At 50.9% G+C, this 23,952-nt stretch overlaps 1 protein-coding gene across 1 annotated transcript in view; it reads right to left on the reverse strand.

The window, feature by feature from the left end:
• The window catches only part of LOC120921631 (solute carrier family 22 member 15-like), a 30,260-nt gene continuing 6,308 nt past the window's right edge, over positions 1–23,952 (reverse strand). The window contains exons 5-9 of the mRNA XM_040334145.1: positions 16,921–17,009; positions 15,896–16,010; positions 14,473–14,545; positions 12,713–12,919; positions 1–592 (exon numbers count right to left, since the gene is read on the reverse strand). Of these exons, the coding sequence (XP_040190079.1) occupies positions 500–592; positions 12,713–12,919; positions 14,473–14,545; positions 15,896–16,010; positions 16,921–17,009 (577 nt within the window). The 3' untranslated portion in view covers positions 1–499. The remainder of the gene's footprint in view (positions 593–12,712; positions 12,920–14,472; positions 14,546–15,895; positions 16,011–16,920; positions 17,010–23,952) is intronic.

Raw genomic sequence — 23,952 nt, forward strand, 5'->3', positions numbered from 1 at the left:
TGTATAGAGAAAATCTTTATGTATAAAGTTCTGGATTTCAAATATAAATAGATATAAATAATAAAATATTGTCCACCAGGAGAGGCGGGGCGAGGCACAGAGACCCCTCCCCCTCCATGTCTGTACAGGCTCGTGCAGTATCCTCAGGCTGTGGAGAACTGTAGACACCGGGATTGCTGTGTCTATGACTGCTGACACAGAGAGGCGGGGCTTAAAGGGGGTCTCCAATCAGCCGGCCAGAAGGCACTTTCACATTCATTCGTTGGCTGGGCCGGCGATCGATTCCCATAAAGTGTGGCAGATGGGAGGAACTCCGCCTCCATCCCCTCCCCCTCCCCCCCATATACACAATGACCCTCCACCATCATATCCCCTATTCCTATAGTGCTCCAGGTACACCGACGCCACCGACACCACAAGCTTCGGGGCCTCTGCACACAGGTCCGATAAAAGCAGCTTCTGGGGGGGTACAATCCACCAAGGGGCCCCCCCCCCCCCATCATCGTTCACCATGGAGAGCAGAGCCGAGTGTCCTCCGATGGAAGAGCTCCTCCTCCTCGCTGGAAGCCTCTCCGCCAGGACCTAAAATACCCTGCAGACAGGGGGCGACAAATATACATTATATGGGGAGGAGCCCACCCTCACCCCTCCCCCGTCTCCTCTATACCCCTCCCAAAACTGCCCCCTCTATACCCCTCCCCAACTGTCCCCTCTACTGTCTCCTCTATACCCCCCTCCCTAACCACACCCCTCCCCCAACTGCCCCGCTCTACTGTCTCCTCTATACCCCTCCCCCTCCACCGTCTTCTCTATACCCCTCCCCCAACCTCACCCCTCCCCCTCTACTGTCTCCTCTATACCCCTCCCCCAACCTCACCTCTATACCCCTCCCCCAACCTCACCCCTCCCACAACTGCCCCCCTCTACTGTCTCCTCTATACCCCTCCCCAACCACACCCCTCCCCCAACTGCCCCCCTCCACCGTCTCCTCTATACCCCTCCCAAAACTGCCCCCCTCTACTGTCTCCTCTATACCCCTCCCCAACCACACCCCTCCCCCAACTGCCCCCCTCCACCGTCTCCTCTATACCCCTCCCCCTCCACCGTCTCCTCTATACCCCTCCCCCTCCACCGTCTCCTCTATACCCCTCCCCCTCCACCGTCTCCTCTATACCCCTCCCCCAACCTCACCCCTCCCCCTCCACCGTCTCCTCTATACCCCTCCCCCAACCTCACCCCTCCCACAACTGCCCCCCTCCACCGTCTCCTCTATACCCCTCCCCCTCCACCGTCTCCTCTATACCCCTCCCCCTCCACCGTCTCCTCTATACCCCTCCCCCTCCACCGTCTCCTCTATACCCCTCCCACAACTGCCCCCCTCTACTGTCTCCTCTATACCCCTCCCCAACCACACCCCTCCCCCAACTGCCCCCCTCCACCGTCTCCTCTATACCCCTCCCCCTCCACCGTCTCCTCTATACCCCTCCCCCTCCACCGTCTCCTCTATACCCCTCCCCCTCCACCGTCTCCTCTATACCCCTCCCCCAACCTCACCCCTCCCCCTCCACCGTCTCCTCTATACCCCTCCCCCAACCTCACCCCTCCCCCTCCACCGTCTCCTCTATACCCCTCCCCCAACCTCACCCATCCCAAAACTGCCCCCTCTACTGTCTCCTCTATACCCTCTCCCTAACCACACCCCTCCCCAACTGCCCCCCCTCTACTGTCTCCTCTGTACCCCTCCCCCAACTGCCCCCCTCTACTGTCTCCTCTGTACCCCTCCCCCAACTGCCCCCTCTACTGTCTCCTCTATACCCCTCCCCCTCCACCGTCTCCTCTATACCCCTCCCAAAACTGCCCCCCTCTACTGTCTCCTCTATACCCCTCCCCCAACCCCACCCCTCCACCGTCTCCTCTATACCCCTCCCCCAACCTCACCCCTCCCCCTCCACCGTCTCCTCTATACCCCTCCCCCAACCTCACCCATCCCACAACTGCCCCCTCTACGGTCTTCTCTATACCCCTCCCCCTCCACCGTCTCCCTATACCCCTCCCAAAACTGCCCCCTCTACTGTCTCCTCTATACCCTCTCCCTAACCACACCCCTCCCCAACTGCCCCCCTCTACTGTCTCCTCTGTACCCCTCCCCCAACTGCCCCCCTCTACTGTCTCCTCTGTACCCCTCCCCCAACTGCCCCCTCTACTGTCTCCTCTATACCCCTCCCCCTCCACCGTCTCCTCTATACCCCTCCCAAAACTGCCCCCCTCTACTGTCTCCTCTATACCCCTCCCCCAACCCCACCCCTCCACCGTCTCCTCTATACCCCTCCCCCAACCTCACCCCTCCCCCTCCACCGTCTCCTCTATACCCCTCCCCCAACCTCACCCATCCCACAACTGCCCCCTCTACGGTCTTCTCTATACCCCTCCCCCTCCACCGTCTCCCTATACCCCTCCCAAAACTGCCCCCTCTACTGTCTCCTCTATACCCTCTCCCTAACCACACCCCTCCCCAACTGCCCCCCTCTACTGTCTCCTCTGTACCCCTCCCCCAACTGCCCCCCTCTACTGTCTCCTCTGTACCCCTCCCCCAACTGCCCCCTCTACTGTCTCCTCTATACCCCTCCCCCAACTGCCCCCTCTACTGTCTCCTCTATACCCCCTCCCTAACCACCCCCCTCCCCAACTGCCCCCCTCTACTGTCTCCTCTGTACCCCTCCCCCAACTGCCCCCCTCTACTGTCTCCTCTGTACCCCTCCCCCAACTGCCCCCTCTACTGTCTCCTCTATACCCCTCCCCCAACTGCCCCCTCTACTGTCTCCTCTATACCCCCTCCCTAACCACACCCCTCCCCCAACTGCCCCCTCTACTGTCTCCTCTGTACCCCTCCCCCAACTGCCCCCTCTACTGTCTCCTCTATACCCCCTCCCTAACCACACCCCTCCCCCAACTGCCCCCTCTACTGTCTCCTCTGTACCCCTCCCCCAACTGCCCCCTCTACTGTCTCCTCTATACCCCCTCCCTAACCACACCCCTCCCCAACTGCCCCCCTCTACTGTCTCCTCTATACCCCTCCCCCAACCTCACCTCTATACCCCTCCCCCAACCTCACCCCTCCCACAACTGCCCCCCTCTACTGTCTCCTCTATACCCCTCCCCCAACTTCACCCCTCCCCCAACTGCCCCCCTCTGAGCTGAGTTTACCATTAAAGGGTTCATTCGTTTGGAACCAGAGAACAGAGCTTGTGTCTCGTTATTCTGGGAAAATCCAATGGGTCGTGTCTGCTGGATTGTGGAGTGTCGGATAAGCTGTCTTGGGTTGGTGGAATGGAATATCGTAAACGGTGTTAACCCCTGACCGTTACAAGATGTAAAAGGGGAACTCTGCGGATTCAGATGGAAAAGGGGAACTCTGCGGATTCAGATGGAAAAGGGGAACTCTGCGGATTCAGATGGAAAAGGGGAACTCTGCGGATTCAGATGGAAAAGGGGAACTCTGCGGATTCAGATGGAAAAGGGGAACTCTGGGGATTCAGATGGAAAAGGGGAACTCTGCGGATTCAGATGGAAAAGGGGAACTCTGCGGATTCAGATGGAAAAGGGGAACTCTGCGGATTCAGATGTATAAGGGGAACTCTGGGGATTCAGATGGAAAAGGGGAACTCTGCGGATTCAGATGGAAAAGGGGAACTCTGCGGATTCAGATGGAAAAGGGGAACTCTGCGGATTCAGATGTATAAGGGGAACTCTGGGGATTCAGATGTAAAGGGGGAACTCTGGGGATGCAGATGTATAAGGGGAACTCTGGGGATGCAGATGTATAAGGGGAACTCTGTGGATTCAGATGTATAAGGGGAACTCTGCGGATTCAGATGTAAAGGGGGAACTCTGGGGATGCAGATGTATAAGGGGAACTCTGGGGATGCAGATGTATAAGGGGAACTCTGTGGATTCAGATGTATAAGGGGAACTCTGGGGATTCAGATGTAATGGGGAACTCTGTAGATTCAGATGTAAAAGGGGAACTCTGCGGATTCAGATGTAAAGGGGGAACTCTGTGGATTCAGATGTAAAGGGGGAACTCTGTGGATTCAGATGTAAAGGGGGAACTCTGTGGATTCAGATGTAAAGGGGGAACTCTGTGGATTCAGATGTAAAGGGGGAACTCTGTGGATTCAGATGTAAAGGGGGAACTCTGTGGATTCAGATGTAAAGGGGGAACTCTGTGGATTCAGATGTAAAGGGGGAACTCTGTGGATTCAGATGTAAAGGGGGAACTCTGTGGATTCAGATGTAAAGGGGGAACTCTGTGGATTCAGATGTAAAGGGGGAACTCTGCGGATTCAGATGTAAAGGGGAACTCTGCGGATTCAGATGGAAAGGGGGAACTCTGTGGATTCAGATGTAAAAGGGGAACTCTGCGGATTCAGATGTAAAAGGGGAACTCTGCGGATTCAGATGTATAAGGGGAACTCTGGGGATTCAGATGTATAAGGGGAACTCTGGGGATTCAGATGTAAAGGGGGAACTCTGGGGATGCAGATGTATAAGGGGAACTCTGGGGATGCAGATGTATAAGGGGAACTCTGTGGATTCAGATGTATAAGGGGAACTCTGGGGATTCAGATGTAAAGGGGGAACTCTGGGGATGCAGATGTATAAGGGGAACTCTGGGGATGCAGATGTATAAGGGGAACTCTGTGGATTCAGATGTATAAGGGGAACTCTGGGGATTCAGATGTAATGGGGAACTCTGTAGATTCAGATGTAAAAGGGGAACTCTGCGGATTCAGATGTAAAGGGGGAACTCTGTGGATTCAGATGTAAAGGGGGAACTCTGTGGATTCAGATGTAAAGGGGGAACTCTGTGGATTCAGATGTAAAGGGGGAACTCTGTGGATTCAGATGTAAAGGGGGAACTCTGTGGATTCAGATGTAAAGGGGGAACTCTGTGGATTCAGATGTAAAGGGGGAACTCTGTGGATTCAGATGTAAAGGGGGAACTCTGTGGATTCAGATGTAAAGGGGGAACTCTGTGGATTCAGATGTAAAGGGGGAACTCTGTGGATTCAGATGTAAAGGGGGAACTCTGCGGATTCAGATGTAAAGGGGAACTCTGCGGATTCAGATGGAAAGGGGGAACTCTGTGGATTCAGATGTAAAAGGGGAACTCTGCGGATTCAGATGTAAAAGGGGAACTCTGCGGATTCAGATGTATAAGGGGAACTCTGGGGATTCAGATGTATAAGGGGAACTCTGGGGATTCAGATGTAAAGGGGGAACTCTGGGGATGCAGATGTATAAGGGGAACTCTGGGGATTCAGATGTATAAGGGGAACTCTGGGGATTCAGATGGAAAGGGGGAACTCTGCGGATTCAGATGTAAAGGGGAACTCTGTAGATTCAGATGTAAAAGGGAACTCTGTGGATTCAGATGTAAAAGGGAACTCTGTGGATTCAGATGTAAAAGGGAACTGTGTGGATTCAGATGTAAAAGGGAACTCTGTGGATTCAGATGGAAAGGGGGAACTCTGCGGATTCAGATGTAAAGGGGAACTCTGTAGATTCAGATGTATAAGGGGAACTCTGGGGATGCAGATGTATAAGGGGAACTCTGTGGATTCAGATGTATAAGGGGAACTCTGTAGATTCAGATGTAAAAGGGGAACTCTGCAGATTCAGATGTAAACGGGGAACTCTGTGGATTCAGATGTAAAAGGGGAACTCTGTGGATTCAGATGTAAAAGGGGAACTCTGTGGATTCAGATGTAAAAGGGGAACTCTGCGGATTCAGATGTAAACGGGGAACTCTGTGGATTCAGATGTAAAGGGGGAACTCTGTGGATTCAGATGTAATGGGGAACTCTGTGGATTCAGATGTATAAGGGGAACTCTGTAGATTCAGATGTAAAAGGGGAACTCTGCGGATTCAGATGTAAACGGGGAACTCTGTGGATTCAGATGTAAAGGGGGAACTCTGGGGATTCAGATGTAATGGGGAACTCTGTGGATTCAGATGTATAAGGGGAACTCTGTAGATTCAGATGTAAAAGGGGAACTCTGCGGATTCAGATGTAAACGGGGAACTCTGTGGATTCAGATGTAAAGGGGGAACTCTGTGGATTCAGATGTATAAGGGGAACTCTGTGGATTCAGATGTAAAGGGGGAACTCTGTGGATTCAGATGTAAAGGGGGAACTCTGTGGATTCAGATGTAAAGGGGGAACTCTGTGGATTCAGATGTAAAGGGGGAACTCTGTGGATTCAGATGTAAAGGGGGAACTCTGCGGATTCAGATGTAAAGGGGAACTCTGCGGATTCAGATGTAAAGGGGGAACTCTGCGGATTCAGATGTAAAGGGGGAACTCTGTGGATTCAGATGTAAAGGGGGAACTCTGTGGATTCAGATGTAAAGGGGGAACTCTGTGGATTCAGATGTAAAGGGGGAACTCTGCGGATTCAGATGTATAAGGGGAACTCTGGGGATTCAGATGTAAAGGGGGAACTCTGTGGATTCAGATGGAAAGGGGGAACTCTGCGGATTCAGATGGAAAGGGGGAACTCTGTGGATTCAGATGGAAAGGGGGAACTCTGCGGATTCAGATGGAAAGGGGGAACTCTGCGGATTCAGATGGAAAGGGGAACTCTGCGGATTCAGATGGAAAGGGGGAACTCTGCGGATTCAGATGGAAAGGGGAACTCTGCGGATTCAGATGGAAAGGGGAACTCTGGGGATTCAGATGTAAAGGGGGAACTCTGGGGATGCAGATGTATAAGGGGAACTCTGGGGATGCAGATGTATAAGGGGAACTCTGTGGATTCAGATGTATAAGGGGAACTCTGGGGATTCAGATGTAAAGGGGGAACTCTGGGGATGCAGATGTATAAGGGGAACTCTGGGGATTCAGATGGAAAAGGGGAACTCTGCGGATTCAGATGGAAAAGGGGAACTCTGCGGATTCAGATGGAAAAGGGGAACTCTGCGGATTCAGATGTATAAGGGGAACTCTGGGGATTCAGATGTAAAGGGGGAACTCTGGGGATGCAGATGTATAAGGGGAACTCTGGGGATGCAGATGTATAAGGGGAACTCTGTGGATTCAGATGTATAAGGGGAACTCTGGGGATTCAGATGTAAAGGGGGAACTCTGGGGATGCAGATGTATAAGGGGAACTCTGGGGATGCAGATGTATAAGGGGAACTCTGTGGATTCAGATGTATAAGGGGAACTCTGGGGATTCAGATGTAATGGGGAACTCTGTAGATTCAGATGTAAAAGGGGAACTCTGCGGATTCAGATGTAAAGGGGGAACTCTGTGGATTCAGATGTAAAGGGGGAACTCTGTGGATTCAGATGTAAAGGGGGAACTCTGTGGATTCAGATGTAAAGGGGGAACTCTGTGGATTCAGATGTAAAGGGGGAACTCTGTGGATTCAGATGTAAAGGGGGAACTCTGTGGATTCAGATGTAAAGGGGGAACTCTGTGGATTCAGATGTAAAGGGGGAACTCTGTGGATTCAGATGTAAAGGGGGAACTCTGTGGATTCAGATGTAAAGGGGAACTCTGTGGATTCAGATGTAAAGGGGGAACTCTGCGGATTCAGATGTAAAGGGGAACTCTGCGGATTCAGATGGAAAGGGGGAACTCTGTGGATTCAGATGTAAAAGGGGAACTCTGCGGATTCAGATGTAAAAGGGGAACTCTGCGGATTCAGATGTATAAGGGGAACTCTGGGGATTCAGATGTATAAGGGGAACTCTGGGGATTCAGATGTAAAGGGGGAACTCTGGGGATGCAGATGTATAAGGGGAACTCTGGGGATTCAGATGTATAAGGGGAACTCTGGGGATTCAGATGGAAAGGGGGAACTCTGCGGATTCAGATGTAAAGGGGAACTCTGTAGATTCAGATGTAAAAGGGAACTCTGTGGATTCAGATGTAAAAGGGAACTCTGTGGATTCAGATGTAAAAGGGAACTGTGTGGATTCAGATGTAAAAGGGAACTCTGTGGATTCAGATGGAAAGGGGGAACTCTGCGGACTCAGATGTAAAGGGGAACTCTGTAGATTCAGATGTATAAGGGGAACTCTGGGGATGCAGATGTATAAGGGGAACTCTGTGGATTCAGATGTATAAGGGGAACTCTGTAGATTCAGATGTAAAAGGGGAACTCTGCAGATTCAGATGTAAACGGGGAACTCTGTGGATTCAGATGTAAAAGGGGAACTCTGTGGATTCAGATGTAAAAGGGGAACTCTGTGGATTCAGATGTAAAAGGGGAACTCTGCGGATTCAGATGTAAACGGGGAACTCTGTGGATTCAGATGTAAAGGGGGAACTCTGTGGATTCAGATGTAATGGGGAACTCTGTGGATTCAGATGTATAAGGGGAACTCTGTAGATTCAGATGTAAAAGGGGAACTCTGCGGATTCAGATGTAAACGGGGAACTCTGTGGATTCAGATGTAAAGGGGGAACTCTGGGGATTCAGATGTAATGGGGAACTCTGTGGATTCAGATGTATAAGGGGAACTCTGTAGATTCAGATGTAAAAGGGGAACTCTGCGGATTCAGATGTAAACGGGGAACTCTGTGGATTCAGATGTAAAGGGGGAACTCTGTGGATTCAGATGTATAAGGGGAACTCTGTGGATTCAGATGTAAAGGGGGAACTCTGTGGATTCAGATGTAAAGGGGGAACTCTGTGGATTCAGATGTAAAGGGGGAACTCTGTGGATTCAGATGTAAAGGGGGAACTCTGTGGATTCAGATGTAAAGGGGGAACTCTGCGGATTCAGATGTAAAGGGGAACTCTGCGGATTCAGATGTAAAGGGGGAACTCTGCGGATTCAGATGTAAAGGGGGAACTCTGTGGATTCAGATGTAAAGGGGGAACTCTGTGGATTCAGATGTAAAGGGGGAACTCTGTGGATTCAGATGTAAAGGGGGAACTCTGCGGATTCAGATGTATAAGGGGAACTCTGGGGATTCAGATGTAAAGGGGGAACTCTGTGGATTCAGATGGAAAGGGGGAACTCTGCGGATTCAGATGGAAAGGGGGAACTCTGTGGATTCAGATGGAAAGGGGGAACTCTGCGGATTCAGATGGAAAGGGGGAACTCTGCGGATTCAGATGGAAAGGGGAACTCTGCGGATTCAGATGGAAAGGGGGAACTCTGCGGATTCAGATGGAAAGGGGAACTCTGCGGATTCAGATGGAAAGGGGGAACTCTGCGGATTCAGATGGAAAGGGGGAACTCTGCGGATTCAGATGGAAAGGTGAACTCTGCGGATTCAGATGGAAAGGGGGAACTCTGCGGATTCAGATGGAAAAGGGGAACTCTGCGGATTCAGATGGAAAAGGGGAACTCTGCGGATTCAGATGTATAAGGGGAACTCTGGGGATTCAGATGGAAAAGGGGAACTCTGCGGATTCAGATGGAAAAGGGGAACTCTGCGGATTCAGATGTATAAGGGGAACTCTGGGGATTCAGATGTATAAGGGGAACTCTGGGGATTCAGATGTAAAGGGGGAACTCTGGGGATGCAGATGTATAAGGGGAACTCTGGGGATGCAGATGTATAAGGGGAACTCTGGGGATTCAGATGTAAAGGGGGAACTCTGGGGATGCAGATGTATAAGGGGAACTCTGTGGATTCAGATGTAAAGGGGGAACTCTGTGGATTCAGATGTAAAGGGGGAACTCTGGGGATTCAGATGTAAAGGGGGAACTCTGGGGATTCAGATGTAAAGGGGGAACTCTGGGGATGCAGATGTATAAGGGGAACTCTGTGGATTCAGATGTATAAGGGGAACTCTGGGGATTCAGATGTAAAGGGGGAACTCTGGGGATGCAGATGTATAAGGGGAACTCTGTGGATTCAGATGTATAAGGGGAACTCTGGGGATTCAGATGTAATGGGGAACTCTGTAGATTCAGATGTAAAGGGGGAACTCTGTAGATTCAGATGTAAAGGGGAACTCTGTAGATTCAGATGTAAAGGGGGAACTCTGGGGATTCAGATGTAATGGGGAACTCTGTAGATTCAGATGTAAAAGGGGAACTCTGCGGATTCAGATGTAAAGGGGGAACTCTGTGGATTCAGATGTAAAGGGGGAACTCTGTGGATTCAGATGTAAAGGGGGAACTCTGTGGATTCAGATGTAAAGGGGGAACTCTGTGGATTCAGATGTAAAGGGGGAACTCTGTGGATTCAGATGTAAAGGGGGAACTCTGTGGATTCAGATGTAAAGGGGGAACTCTGTGGATTCAGATGTAAAGGGGGAACTCTGTGGATTCAGATGTAAAGGGGGAACTCTGCGGATTCAGATGTAAAGGGGAACTCTGCGGATTCAGATGGAAAGGGGGAACTCTGTGGATTCAGATGTAAAAGGGGAACTCTGCGGATTCAGATGTAAAAGGGGAACTCTGCGGATTCAGATGTATAAGGGGAACTCTGTGGATTCAGATGTATAAGGGGAACTCTGGGGATTCAGATGGAAAGGGGGAACTCTGCGGATTCAGATGTAAAGGGGAACTCTGTAGATTCAGATGTAAAAGGGAACTCTGTGGATTCAGATGTAAAAGGGAACTCTGTGGATTCAGATGGAAAGGGGGAACTCTGCGGATTCAGATGTAAAGGGGAACTCTGTAGATTCAGATGTATAAGGGGAACTCTGGGGATGCAGATGTATAAGGGGAACTCTGTGGATTCAGATGTATAAGGGGAACTCTGGGGATTCAGATGGAAAGGGGGAACTCTGCGGATTCAGATGTAAAGGGGAACTCTGTAGATTCAGATGTAAAAGGGAACTGTGTGGATTCAGATGTAAAAGGGAACTGTGTGGATTCAGATGTAAAAGGGAACTCTGCGGATTCAGATGTAAAAGGGAACTCTGCGGATTCAGATGTAAAGGGGAACTCTGTAGATTCAGATGTAAAGGGGGAACTCTGGGGATGCAGATGTATAAGGGGAACTCTGTGGATTCAGATGTATAAGGGGAACTCTGCGGATTCAGATGTAAAGGGGGAACTCTGTGGATTCAGATGTAAAGGGGGAACTCTGTGGATTCAGATGTAAAGGGGGAACTCTGTGGATTCAGATGTAAAGGGGGAACTCTGTGGATTCAGATGTAAAGGGGGAACTCTGTGGATTCAGATGTAAAGGGGGAACTCTGTGGATTCAGATGTAAAGGGGGAACTCTGTGGATTCAGATGTAAAGGGGGAACTCTGTGGATTCAGATGTAAAGGGGGAACTCTGCGGATTCAGATGTAAAGGGGAACTCTGCGGATTCAGATGGAAAGGGGGAACTCTGTGGATTCAGATGTAAAAGGGGAACTCTGCGGATTCAGATGTAAAAGGGGAACTCTGCGGATTCAGATGTATAAGGGGAACTCTGTGGATTCAGATGTATAAGGGGAACTCTGGGGATTCAGATGGAAAGGGGGAACTCTGCGGATTCAGATGTAAAGGGGAACTCTGTAGATTCAGATGTAAAAGGGAACTCTGTGGATTCAGATGTAAAAGGGAACTCTGTGGATTCAGATGGAAAGGGGGAACTCTGCGGATTCAGATGTAAAGGGGAACTCTGTAGATTCAGATGTATAAGGGGAACTCTGGGGATGCAGATGTATAAGGGGAACTCTGTGGATTCAGATGTATAAGGGGAACTCTGGGGATTCAGATGGAAAGGGGGAACTCTGCGGATTCAGATGTAAAGGGGAACTCTGTAGATTCAGATGTAAAAGGGAACTGTGTGGATTCAGATGTAAAAGGGAACTGTGTGGATTCAGATGTAAAAGGGAACTCTGCGGATTCAGATGTAAAAGGGAACTCTGCGGATTCAGATGTAAAGGGGAACTCTGTAGATTCAGATGTAAAGGGGGAACTCTGGGGATGCAGATGTATAAGGGGAACTCTGTGGATTCAGATGTATAAGGGGAACTCTGCGGATTCAGATGTAAAGGGGGAACTCTGTGGATTCAGATGTAAAGGGGGAACTCTGTGGATTCAGATGTAAAGGGGGAACTCTGTGGATTCAGATGTAAAGGGGGAACTCTGTGGATTCAGATGTAAAGGGGGAACTCTGTGGATTCAGATGTAAAGGGGGAACTCTGTGGATTCAGATGTAAAGGGGGAACTCTGTGGATTCAGATGTAAAGGGGGAACTCTGTGGATTCAGATGTAAAGGGGGAACTCTGCGGATTCAGATGTAAAGGGGAACTCTGCGGATTCAGATGTAAAGGGGGAACTCTGCGGATTCAGATGTAAAGGGGGAACTCTGTGGATTCAGATGTAAAGGGGGAACTCTGTGGATTCAGATGTAAAGGGGGAACTCTGTGGATTCAGATGTAAAGGGGGAACTCTGCGGATTCAGATGTAAAGGGGAACTCTGCGGATTCAGATGTAAAGGGGGAACTCTGTGGATTCAGATGGAAAGGGGGAACTCTGCGGATTCAGATGGAAAAGGGGAACTCTGGGGATTCAAAGAACTGCTTTGGTTCTCTTGGCAGGTTAAGTGACACAGAAAGTACTGAAGCCAGAGACAGCCAGGTGATCGGCATTTACAGACGGCGCCCCTCCAGTACAGGTTGTTCCTCGCTGCCTATTGCTGACCCCTCTGCGGATATTTCCCGATCTCCCATCCTCTAGAAGCCCCCCCCCCCGTCACATGACCACCATCTCCCCCCCTCTATGATGTCATACTTGTCTTCCTCCAATCGGCTCCTCGCTCAGCAGAGTCTCCTCCTCCCCCTCTTTGGTCAGCAGACGTCGGTAGGACACCACCTGCAGGTCGGAGAGGGTGTCAGGGAGAGGGGTGTTCAGGGTCTCCGGTAACAGGAGGCTCAAGAGGCCGGCGGACATCCCAGAGGCACCGAACACAATGTAGGGCAGATACCATCGCAGAGGACGCTGAGGGGACATAGAATGAGAAGAGGGCCCATGAAGAAGGGGTGTACATGGGGTTTAATGGGCTCTAACTTGCTCTGGGGGGAGGGGCCTCAATGGGAATCGGCTCCTGTGGGATCAATAGGCTTTAATTGGCTCTCGGGGATAAAATGGGCTCCAACAGGTTCTTGGGGCTCAATAGAGTGCAAAAAGTTCCTGGGGGTTCAATGGGCTCCCCTGTGGCTCCCCCCGTGTGCTTTTACAGATTACTGTAGATTCAATGGGCTCTAAGTGGATCCTGGGGTCTCAACGAGACCTAACTGGTTCCCTGTGGTTCAATGAACTCCTTTAGTGTCAATGGGCTCAAACTCCTGGGGGTTCAACTCTGAGTCCTGTGGGTCCAGTTTGTGACAACTTCTGGGGGTTCAGTGGTCTCCAACTGGCTCCTAGGGGTTCAGTGTGCTTTTACAGATTCCTGTAGGTTCAATGGGATCTGACTTCTGGGGGTTCAATGGGATCTGACTCCTGGGGGTTCAATGGGATCTGACTCCTGGTGGTTCAATGGGATCTGACTCCTGGGGGTTCAAAGGGCTCCAATTGACTTCTGGGGCTTCAATGGGCTCTGACTCCAGGTCTGAATCTACCTGGTTCCTGGAGTGTCAGTGGACTTTACCCGACAAATGGGGGTTCAATGGGCTCCAACTGTTTCCTGAGGGTTCTGTGGGCTCCAACTGATTCCTGGAGGTTCAATGGGCTCCAACTGATCCCTGGGGGTTCAATGGGCTCCAACTGATCCCTGGGGGTTCAATGGGCTCCAACTGATCCCTGGGGGTTCTGTGGGCTCCAACTGATCCCTGGGGGTTCTGTGGGCGGTTCTGTGGGCTCCAACTGATCCCTGGGGGTTCTGTGGGCTCCAACTGATCCCTGGGGGTTCAATGGGCTCCAACTGATCCCTGGGGGTTCTGTGGGCTCCAACTGATCCCTGGGGGTTCTGTGGGCTCCAACTGATCCCTGGGGGTTCTGTGGGCTCCAGCTGATTCCTGGAGGTTCAATGGGCTCCAACTGATTCCTGGAGGTTCAATGGGCTCCAACTGATTCCTGGAGGTTCAATGGGCTCCAACTGATCCCTGGGGGTTCAATGGGCTCCAAATGATCCATGGGGGTTCAATGGGCTCCAACTGATCCCTGGGGGGTTCTGTGGCCTCCAACTGATTCCTGTGGGTTCAATGGGCTCTGACTGCAGGTCTGAATATACCTGGTTCCTAGAGAGTCAATGGATTCAAACTGACAACTGGGGGTTCAATTGGCTCCGACTGACTCCTGGGGGTTCAATGGGCTCCGACTGACTCCTGGGGGTTCAATGCGCTCCGACTGACTCTCAGGGGTTCAATGGGCTCCAATTGGCTCTTGGAGGTTCAGTGGCTCTCATCTCACTATAGATTCATATATCTAGACATATGACGGAGGTCCTCCAGACCATGCAGTATATAAATAGATGACACCCCCCCCCCCCCATTATTGGTCGGGTTATGCTTTGATTTTTACATTGTTATAGAAAGAATGGGATTTCTCCATACCAGAGCCGGGACGAAGGGAGCGATGATCCCTCCAATGCGGGAGAACATGGAGCAGACTCCCATCCCCAGACTCCTGCAAGACAAGGACAAGATGTATGGAGCAATCCACAGACCCCCCCCCATCACCAAAACACACAAGATCCCCCCCCCCCCCCCATCACCAAAACACACAAGATCCCCCCCCCATCACCAATACACACTACATACAAGATCCCCCCCCCCCATCACCAATACACACTACATACAAGATCCCCCCCCCCCCATCACCAATACACACTACATACAAGATCCCCCCCATACACACTACATACAAGATCCCCCCCCCATACACACTACATACAAGATCCCCCCCACACACACTACATACAAGACCCCCCCCATCACCAATACACACTACATACAAGACCCCCCCATACAAGATCCCCCCATACACACTACATACAAGATCCCCCCATACACACTACATACAAGATCCCCCCATACACACTACATACAAGACCCCCCCATACAAGATCCCCCCATACACACTACATACAAGATCCCCCCATACACACTACATACAAGATCCCCCCCATACACACTACATACAAGATCCCCCCCCCATACACACTACATACAAGATCCCCCCATACAAGATCCCCCCATACACACTACATACAAGATCCCCCCATACACACTACATACAAGATCCCCCCCCCATACACACTACATACAAGATCCCCCCATACACACTACATACAAGATCCCCCCCATACACACTACATACAAGATCCCCCCCCCATACACACTACATACAAGATCCCCCCATACACACTACATACAAGATCCCCCCCATACACACTACATACAAGATCCCCCCATACACACTACATACAAGACCCCCCCCCCATACACACTACATACAAGATCCCCCCCCATACACACTACATACAAGATCCCCCCATACACACTACATACAAGACCCCCCCCCCATACACACTACATACAAGATCCCCCCATACACACTACATACAAGATCCCCCCATACACACTACATACAAGATCCCCCCATACACACTACATACAAGATCCCCCCATACACACTACATACAAGATCCCCCCCATACACACTACATACAAGATCCCCCCATACACACTACATACAAGATCCCCCCCCCATACACACTACATACAAGATCCCCCCCCATACACACTACATACAAGATCCCCCCATACACACTACATACAAGAACCCCCCCCCATACACACTACATACAAGATCCCCCCATACACACTACATACAAGATCCCCCCATACACACTACATACAAGATCCCCCCATACACACTACATACAAGATCCCCCCATACACACTACATACAAGGTGACAGCTAGCTATGGCCCAGACATCTAAGACCCCCCCCCCCCCCATAGTGCCCACTTACCGCACAGAGGTGGGGTACAGCTCCGTTGTGTAAATATAAACAATGTTGAAAGCTGCGCTAATACAGAACTTCCCGACCAATGAGAGCATCTGACTGTTCACCACAGACAGGAATCCTGCAACACACAAATCATTATCGTCTGTGTGTACAGGGGGGGGGGGGGTGTACAGATTGTTGTGAGTACAGAGTGTGCATGTCTACGGGGGGATGTGTACAGAGGGGTGATGTGTGTTTAGAGGGGGTGTGATGTGGGATGTACGGGGGTGTGATGTGTGTGTACAGGGGGGGTGATGTGTGTGTACAGGGGGGGGGTGTGATGTGTGTGTAGGGGGGGTGTGATATCTGTGTACAGGGGGTGTGTGTTGTGGGGTGTATGGGGGGGGGGGTGTTGTGGGGTGTACGGGGGGGGTGATGTGTGCGTAGGGGTGATGTGTGCGTAGGGGGGGTGTGTGATGTGTGTGTAGGGGGGGTGTGTTGTGGGGTGTACAGGGGGGGTGTGATGTGTGTGTGTAGGGGGGGTGTGTGTGTGTGTGGGGGGGGGGTGTTGTGGGGTGTACAGGGGGGGTGTTGTGGGGTGTACAGGGGGGGTGTGATGTGTGTGTAGGGGGGTGTGATGTGGGGTGTACAGGGGGTGTGTGTTGTGGGGTGTACAGGGGGTGTGTGTTGTGGGGTGTACAGGGGGGGTGTGTTGTGGGGTGTACAGGGGGGGTGTGATGTGTGTGTGGGGGGGGTGTTGTGGGGTGTACAGGGGGGGTGTGATGTGTGTGTAGGGGGGTGTGATGTGGGGTGTACAGGGGGTGTGTGTTGTGGGGTTTACATGGGGGGGTGTGATGTGTGTGTAGGGGGTGTGTGTTGTGGGGTGTACGGGAGGAGGTGTGATGTGTGTGTAGGGGGTGTGTGTTGTGGGGTGTACAGGGGGGTGTGTGATGTGTGTGTAGGGGGGGGTGTGATGTGTGTGTAGGGGGGGGGGGGTGTGATGTGTGTGTGTAGGGGGGGGGGGGTGTAGATCCGGGTGTGAAGAGTACCTGTCTTCCTCTCTGGTAGGAACATAATGCAGACACAGGCGATGCCGGCGGTGCAGAGAAACAGACAGAGGGACCGCCTCCGACCAACACTGCAGACAAAGTGGACACATCATTAGAGGGCGCTACTGAGCTGTGATTACTAAAGGGGGGGACAGACGGGTCAGAGAAGAGTCACTATAGGGGGACAGACGGGTCAGAGAAGAGTCACTATAGGGGGGACAGACGGGTCAGAGAAGAGTCACTATAGGGGGGACAGACGGGTCAGAGAAGAGTCACTATAGGGGGGACAGACGGGTCAGAGCAGAGTCACTATAGGGGGGACAGACGGGTCAGAGAAGAGTCACTATAGGGGGGACAGACGGGTCAGAGAAGAGTCACTATAGGGGGGACAAACGGGTCAGAGCAGAGTCACTATAGGGGGGACAGACGGGTCAGAGAAGAGTCACTATAGGGGGGACAAACGGGTCAGAGCAGAGTCACTATAGGGGGGACAGACGGGTCAGAGCAGAGTCACTATAGGGGGGACAGACGGGTCAGAGCAGAGTCACTGTAACGGAATGGCCCGTGGGACCCAGAGGCTCTTGAAGGATGGGGGGTACTCCTGTGCCAGCTTCACCAATGACTCTTGCATCTAGGGTCATCCTATGTCCACTAGGGGCATAGGATGACTGAGAACTGATATCTCGGATTACATGAGATGGGACATTATTGATAATTCATGTATTGCAGGATCTTGACATATTACAGGTTGTTAATTCTGAGCCCAACAGGTCAATAGGAGAGTGACTCCTTCATGTGGGGACACAGACTGTTGAGGTGTTAATTGAGTCTGGCTCCTAAGATATTTCATTGTGTGAAAGTCTATTGATGATAGATGTGTTGGGGGTTGGCAGTCTGAAAGGTCAGATGGCTGACTTGTCAGCTGTAGTGGATTAGCATGTCAATTACGTCTACAAAGGAATGTGTATTGTGTATCAGGTGAGAATAGCTTATCGCGGAGTCAGAACGTCTGGGTAAATGACTAGTAATTAGTTCATGTCGATTATCTGAATGTCATTATCTAAAGGAATGTGTATTGAGCACCCGTTGTGTCATGTTGTGGGTGGAGTTAAGCCATTGTTTCTTGGGGCTTCTAACTGTATATAACAAGCCTGAGTTTACCATTAAAGTATTCATTCATTTGGAACCAGAGAACAGAGCTGTGTGTGTCTCGTTATTCTGGGAAAATCTATATGGATCGTGTCTGCTGGATTGTGGAGTGTCGGATGAGCTGTCTTGGGTTTTTGGAATAGAATATCGTAAACGGTGTTAACCCCTGACCGTTACAGTCACTACGGGGGGTGAGAGAAGAGTCACTATAGGGGGACAGACGGGTGAGAGAAGAGTCACTATAGGGGGACAGACGGGTCAGAGAAGAGTTACTATAGGGGGGGACAGACGGGTCAGAGAAGAGTCACTATAGGGGGGACAGACGGGTCAGAGAAGAGTTACTATAGGGGGGACAGACGGGTCAGAGAAGAGTTACTATAGGGGGGACAGATGGGTCAGAGCAGAGTCACTATAGGGGGACAGACGGGTCAGAGAAGAGTCACTATAGGGGGGACAGACGGGTCAGAGAAGAGTCACTATAGGGGGGACAGATGGATCAGAGAAGAGTCACTATAGGGGGGGACAGACGGGTCAGAGCAGAGTCACTATAGGGGGGACAGACGGGTCAGAGAAGAGTCACTATAGGGGGGACAGACGGGTCAGAGCAGAGTCACTATAGGGGGGACAGACGGGTCAGAGCAGAGTCACTATAGGGGGGACAGACGGGTCAGAGAAGAGTCACTATAGGGGGGACAAACGGGTCAGAGCAGAGTCACTATAGGGGGGACAGACGGGTCAGAGCAGAGTCACTATAGGGGGGACAGACGGGTCAGAGAAGAGTCACTATAGGGGGGACAGACGGGTCAGAGAAGAGTCACTATAGGGGGGACAAACGGGTCAGAGCAGAGTCACTATAGGGGGGACAGACGGGTCAGAGCAGAGTCACTATAGGGGGGAAAGACGGGTCAGAGAAGAGTCACTGTAACGGAATGGCCTGTGGGACCCTGAGGCTCTTGAAGGATGGGGGGTACTCCTGTGCCAGCTTCACCAATGACTCTTGGGTCTAGGGTCATCCTATGTCCAATAGGGGCATAGGATGACTGAGAACTGATATCTCGGATTACATGAGATGGGACATTATTGATAATTCATGTATTACAGGATCTTGACATATTACAGGTGGTTAATTCTGACCCCCAACAGGTCAATAGGATGTGGGGACACATAGACTGTTGAGGTGTTAATTGAGTCTGGCTCCTAAGAGATTTCATTGTGTGAAAGTCTATTGATAATAGATGTGTTGGGGGGTTGGCAGTCAGAAAGGTCAGATGTCTGACTTTTCAGCTGTAGTGGATTAGCATGTCAATTAAGTCTACAAAGGAATGTGTATTGTGTAGCGGGTGAGAATAGCTTATCGCGGAGTCGGAACGTCTGGGTAAATGACTAGTAATTAGTTCATGTAGATTATCTGAATTTCATTATCTAAAAGGAATGTGTATTGAGCACCCATTGTGTCATGTTGTGGGTGGAGTTAAGCCATTGTTTCTTGGGGCTTCTAACTGTATATAACAAGCCTGAGTTTACCATTAAAGTATTCATTCATTTGGAACCAGAGAACAGAGCTGTGTGTGTCTCGTTATTCTGGGAAAATCTATATGGATCGTGTCTGCTGGATTGTGGAGTGTCGGATGAGCTGTCTTGGGTTTTTGGAATAGAATATCGTAAACGGTGTTAACCCCTGACCGTTACAGTCACTACGGGGGGTGAGAGAAGAGTCACTATAGGGGGACAGACGGGTGAGAGAAGAGTCACTATAGGGGGACAGACGGGTCAGAGAAGAGTTACTATAGGGGGACAGACGGGTCAGAGAAGAGTCACTATAGGGGGACAGACGGGTCAGAGAAGAGTCACTATAGGGGGGACAGATGGGTCAGAGAAGAGTCACTATAGGGAGACAGACGGGTCAGAGAAGAGTCACTATAGGGGGGGACAGACGGGTCAGAGAAGAGTCACTATATTGGGACAGACGGGTCAGAGAAGAGTCACTATAGGGGGGACAGACGGGTCAGAGAAGAGTTACTATAGGGGGGACAGACGGGTCAGAGAAGAGTTACTATAGGGGGGACAGATGGGTCAGAGCAGAGTCACTATAGGGGGACAGACGGGTCAGAGAAGAGTCACTATAGGGGGGACAGACGGATCAGAGAAGAGTCACTATAGGGGGGACAGATGGATCAGAGAAGAGTCACTATAGGGGGGGACAGACGGGTCAGAGCAGAGTCACTATAGGGGGGACAGACGGGTCAGAGAAGAGTCACTATAGGGGGGACAGACGGGTCAGAGCAGAGTCACTATAGGGGGGACAGACGGGTCAGAGCAGAGTCACTATAGGGGGGACAGACGGGTCAGAGAAGAGTCACTATAGGGGGGACAAACGGGTCAGAGCAGAGTCACTATAGGGGGGACAGACGGGTCAGAGCAGAGTCACTATAGGGGGGACAGACGGGTCAGAGAAGAGTCACTATAGGGGGGACAGACGGGTCAGAGAAGAGTCACTATAGGGGGGACAAACGGGTCAGAGAAGAGTCACTATAGGGGGGACAGACGGGTCAGAGCAGAGTCACTATAGGGGGGAAAGACGGGTCAGAGAAGAGTCACTGTAACGGAATGGCCTGTGGGACCCTGAGGCTCTTGAAGGATGGGGGGTACTCCTGTGCCAGCTTCACCAATGACTCTTGGGTCTAGGGTCATCCTATGTCCAATAGGGGCATAGGATGACTGAGAACTGATATCTCGGATTACATGAGATGGGACATTATTGATAATTCATGTATTACAGGATCTTGACATATTACAGGTTGTTAATTCTGAGCCCAACAGGTCAATAGGAGAGTGACTCCTTCATGTGGGGACACAGACTGTTGAGGTGTTAATTGAGTCTGGCTCCTAAGATATTTCATTGTGTGGAAGTCTATTGATAATAGATGTGTTGGGGGTTGGCAGTCAGAAAGGTCAGATGTCTGACTTTTCAGCTGTAGTGGATTAGCATGTCAATTAAGTCTACAAAGGAATGTGTATTGTGTAGCGGGTGAGAATAGCTTATCGCGGAGTCGGAACGTCTGGGTAAATGACTAGTAATTAGTTCATGTCGATTATCTGAATGTCATTATCTAAAGGAATGTGTATTGAGCACCCGTTGTGTCATGTTGTGGGTGGAGTTAAGCCATTGTTTCTTGGGGCTTCTAACTGTATATAACAAGCCTGAGTTTACCATTAAAGTATTCATTCATTTGGAACCAGAGAACAGAGCTGTGTGTGTCTCGTTATTCTGGGAAAATCTATATGGATCGTGTCTGCTGGATTGTGGAGTGTCGGATGAGCTGTCTTGGGTTTTTGGAATAGAATATCGTAAACGGTGTTAACCCCTGACCGTTACAGTCACTACGGGGGGTGAGAGAAGAGTCACTATAGGGGGACAGACGGGTGAGAGAAGAGTCACTATAGGGGGACAGACGGGTCAGAGAAGAGTTACTATAGGGGGACAGACGGGTCAGAGAAGAGTCACTATAGGGGGACAGACGGGTCAGAGAAGAGTCACTATAGGGGGGACAGATGGGTCAGAGAAGAGTCACTATAGGGAGACAGACGGGTCAGAGAAGAGTCACTATAGGGGGGGACAGACGGGTCAGAGAAGAGTCACTATATTGGGACAGACGGGTCAGAGAAGAGTCACTATAGGGGGGACAGACGGGTCAGAGAAGAGTTACTATAGGGGGGACAGACGGGTCAGAGAAGAGTTACTATAGGGGGGACAGATGGGTCAGAGAAGAGTCACTATAGGGGGACAGACGGGTCAGAGAAGAGTCACTATAGGGGGGACAGACGGATCAGAGAAGAGTCACTATAGGGGGGACAGATGGATCAGAGAAGAGTCACTATAGGGGGGGACAGACGGGTCAGAGCAGAGTCACTATAGGGGGGACAGACGGGTCAGAGAAGAGTCACTATAGGGGGGACAGACGGGTCAGAGCAGAGTCACTATAGGGGGGACAGACGGGTCAGAGCAGAGTCACTATAGGGGGGACAGACGGGTCAGAGAAGAGTCACTATAGGGGGGACAAACGGGTCAGAGCAGAGTCACTATAGGGGGGACAGACGGGTCAGAGCAGAGTCACTATAGGGGGGACAGACGGGTCAGAGCAGAGTCACTATAGGGGGGACAGACGGGTCAGAGAAGAGTCACTATAGGGGGGACAAACGGGTCAGAGCAGAGTCACTATAGGGGGGACAGACGGGTCAGAGCAGAGTCACTATAGGGGGGAAAGACGGGTCAGAGAAGAGTCACTGTAACGGAATGGCCTGTGGGACCCTGAGGCTCTTGAAGGATGGGGGGTACTCCTGTGCCAGCTTCACCAATGACTCTTGGGTCTAGGGTCATCCTATGTCCAATAGGGGCATAGGATGACTGAGAACTGATATCTCGGATTACATGAGATGGGACATTATTGATAATTCATGTATTACAGGATCTTGACATATTACAGGTTGTTAATTCTGAGCCCAACAGGTCAATAGGAGAGTGACTCCTTCATGTGGGGACACAGACTGTTGAGGTGTTAATTGAGTCTGGCTCCTAAGATATTTCATTGTGTGGAAGTCTATTGATAATAGATGTGTTGGGGGTTGGCAGTCTGAAAGGTCAGATGTCTGACTTTTCAGCTGTAGTGGATTAGCATGTCAATTACGTCTACAAAGGAATGTGTATTGTGTATCAGGTGAGAATAGCTTATCGCGGAGTCAGAACGTCTGGGTAAATGACTAGTAATTAGTTCATGTCGATTATCTGAATGTCATTATCTAAAGGAATGTGTATTGAGCACCCGTTGTGTCATGTTGTGGGTGGAGTTAAGCCATTGTTTCTTGGGGCTTCTAACTGTATATAACAAGTCTGAGTTTACCATTAAAGTATTCATTCATTTGGAACCAGAGAACAGAGCTGTGTGTGTCTCGTTATTCTGGGAAAATCTATATGGATCGTGTCTGCTGGATTGTGGAGTGTCGGATGAGCTGTCTTGGGTTTTTGGAATAGAATATCGTAAACGGTGTTAACCCCTGACCGTTACAGTCACTATAGGGGGTGAGAGAAGAGTCACTATAGGGGGTGAGAGAAGAGTCACTATAGGGGGACAGACGGGTCAGAGAAGAGTCACTATAGGGGGACAGACAGGTCAGAGAAGAGTTACTATAGGGGGACAGACAGGTCAGAGAAGAGTCACTATAGGGGGTCAGAGAAGAGTCACTATAGGGGGACAGACGGGTCAGAGAAGAGTCACTATAGGGGGACAGACGGGTCAGAGAAGAGTCACTATAGGGGGTCAGAGAAGAGTCACTATAGGGGGACAGACGGGTCAGAGAAGAGTCACTATAGGGGGACAGACGGGTCAGAGAAGAGTCACTATAGGGGGACAGACGGGTCAGAGAAGAGTTACTATAGGGGGACAGACAGGTCAGAGAAGAGTCACTATAGGGGGACAGAGAAGAGTCACTATAGGGGGACAGACGGGTCAGAGAAGAGTCACTATAGGGGGTGAGAGAAGAGTCACTATAGGGGGGACAGACGGGTCAGAGAAGAGTCACTATAGGGGGGACAGATGGGTCAGAGAAGAGTCACTATAGGGGGACAGACGGGTCAGAGAAGAGTCGCTATAGGGGGGACAGATGGGTCAGAAAAAAGTTACTATAGGGGGGACAGACGGGTCAGAGAAGAGTCACTATAGGGGGGACAGACGGGTCAGAGAAGAGTCACTATAGGGGGGACAGATGGGTCAGAGGAGAGTCACTATAGGGGGGACAGACGGGTCAGAGAAGAGTCGCTATAGGGGGGACAGACTGGTTGGGGCAGAATTCCTATAGGGGGGACAGATGCGTCGGGGGGAGAGTTAC

Source organism: Rana temporaria, assembly GCF_905171775.1.
Source record: "Rana temporaria chromosome 2 unlocalized genomic scaffold, aRanTem1.1 chr2k, whole genome shotgun sequence".
In the NCBI taxonomy this organism is placed as follows: Eukaryota; Metazoa; Chordata; class Amphibia; order Anura; family Ranidae; genus Rana; species Rana temporaria.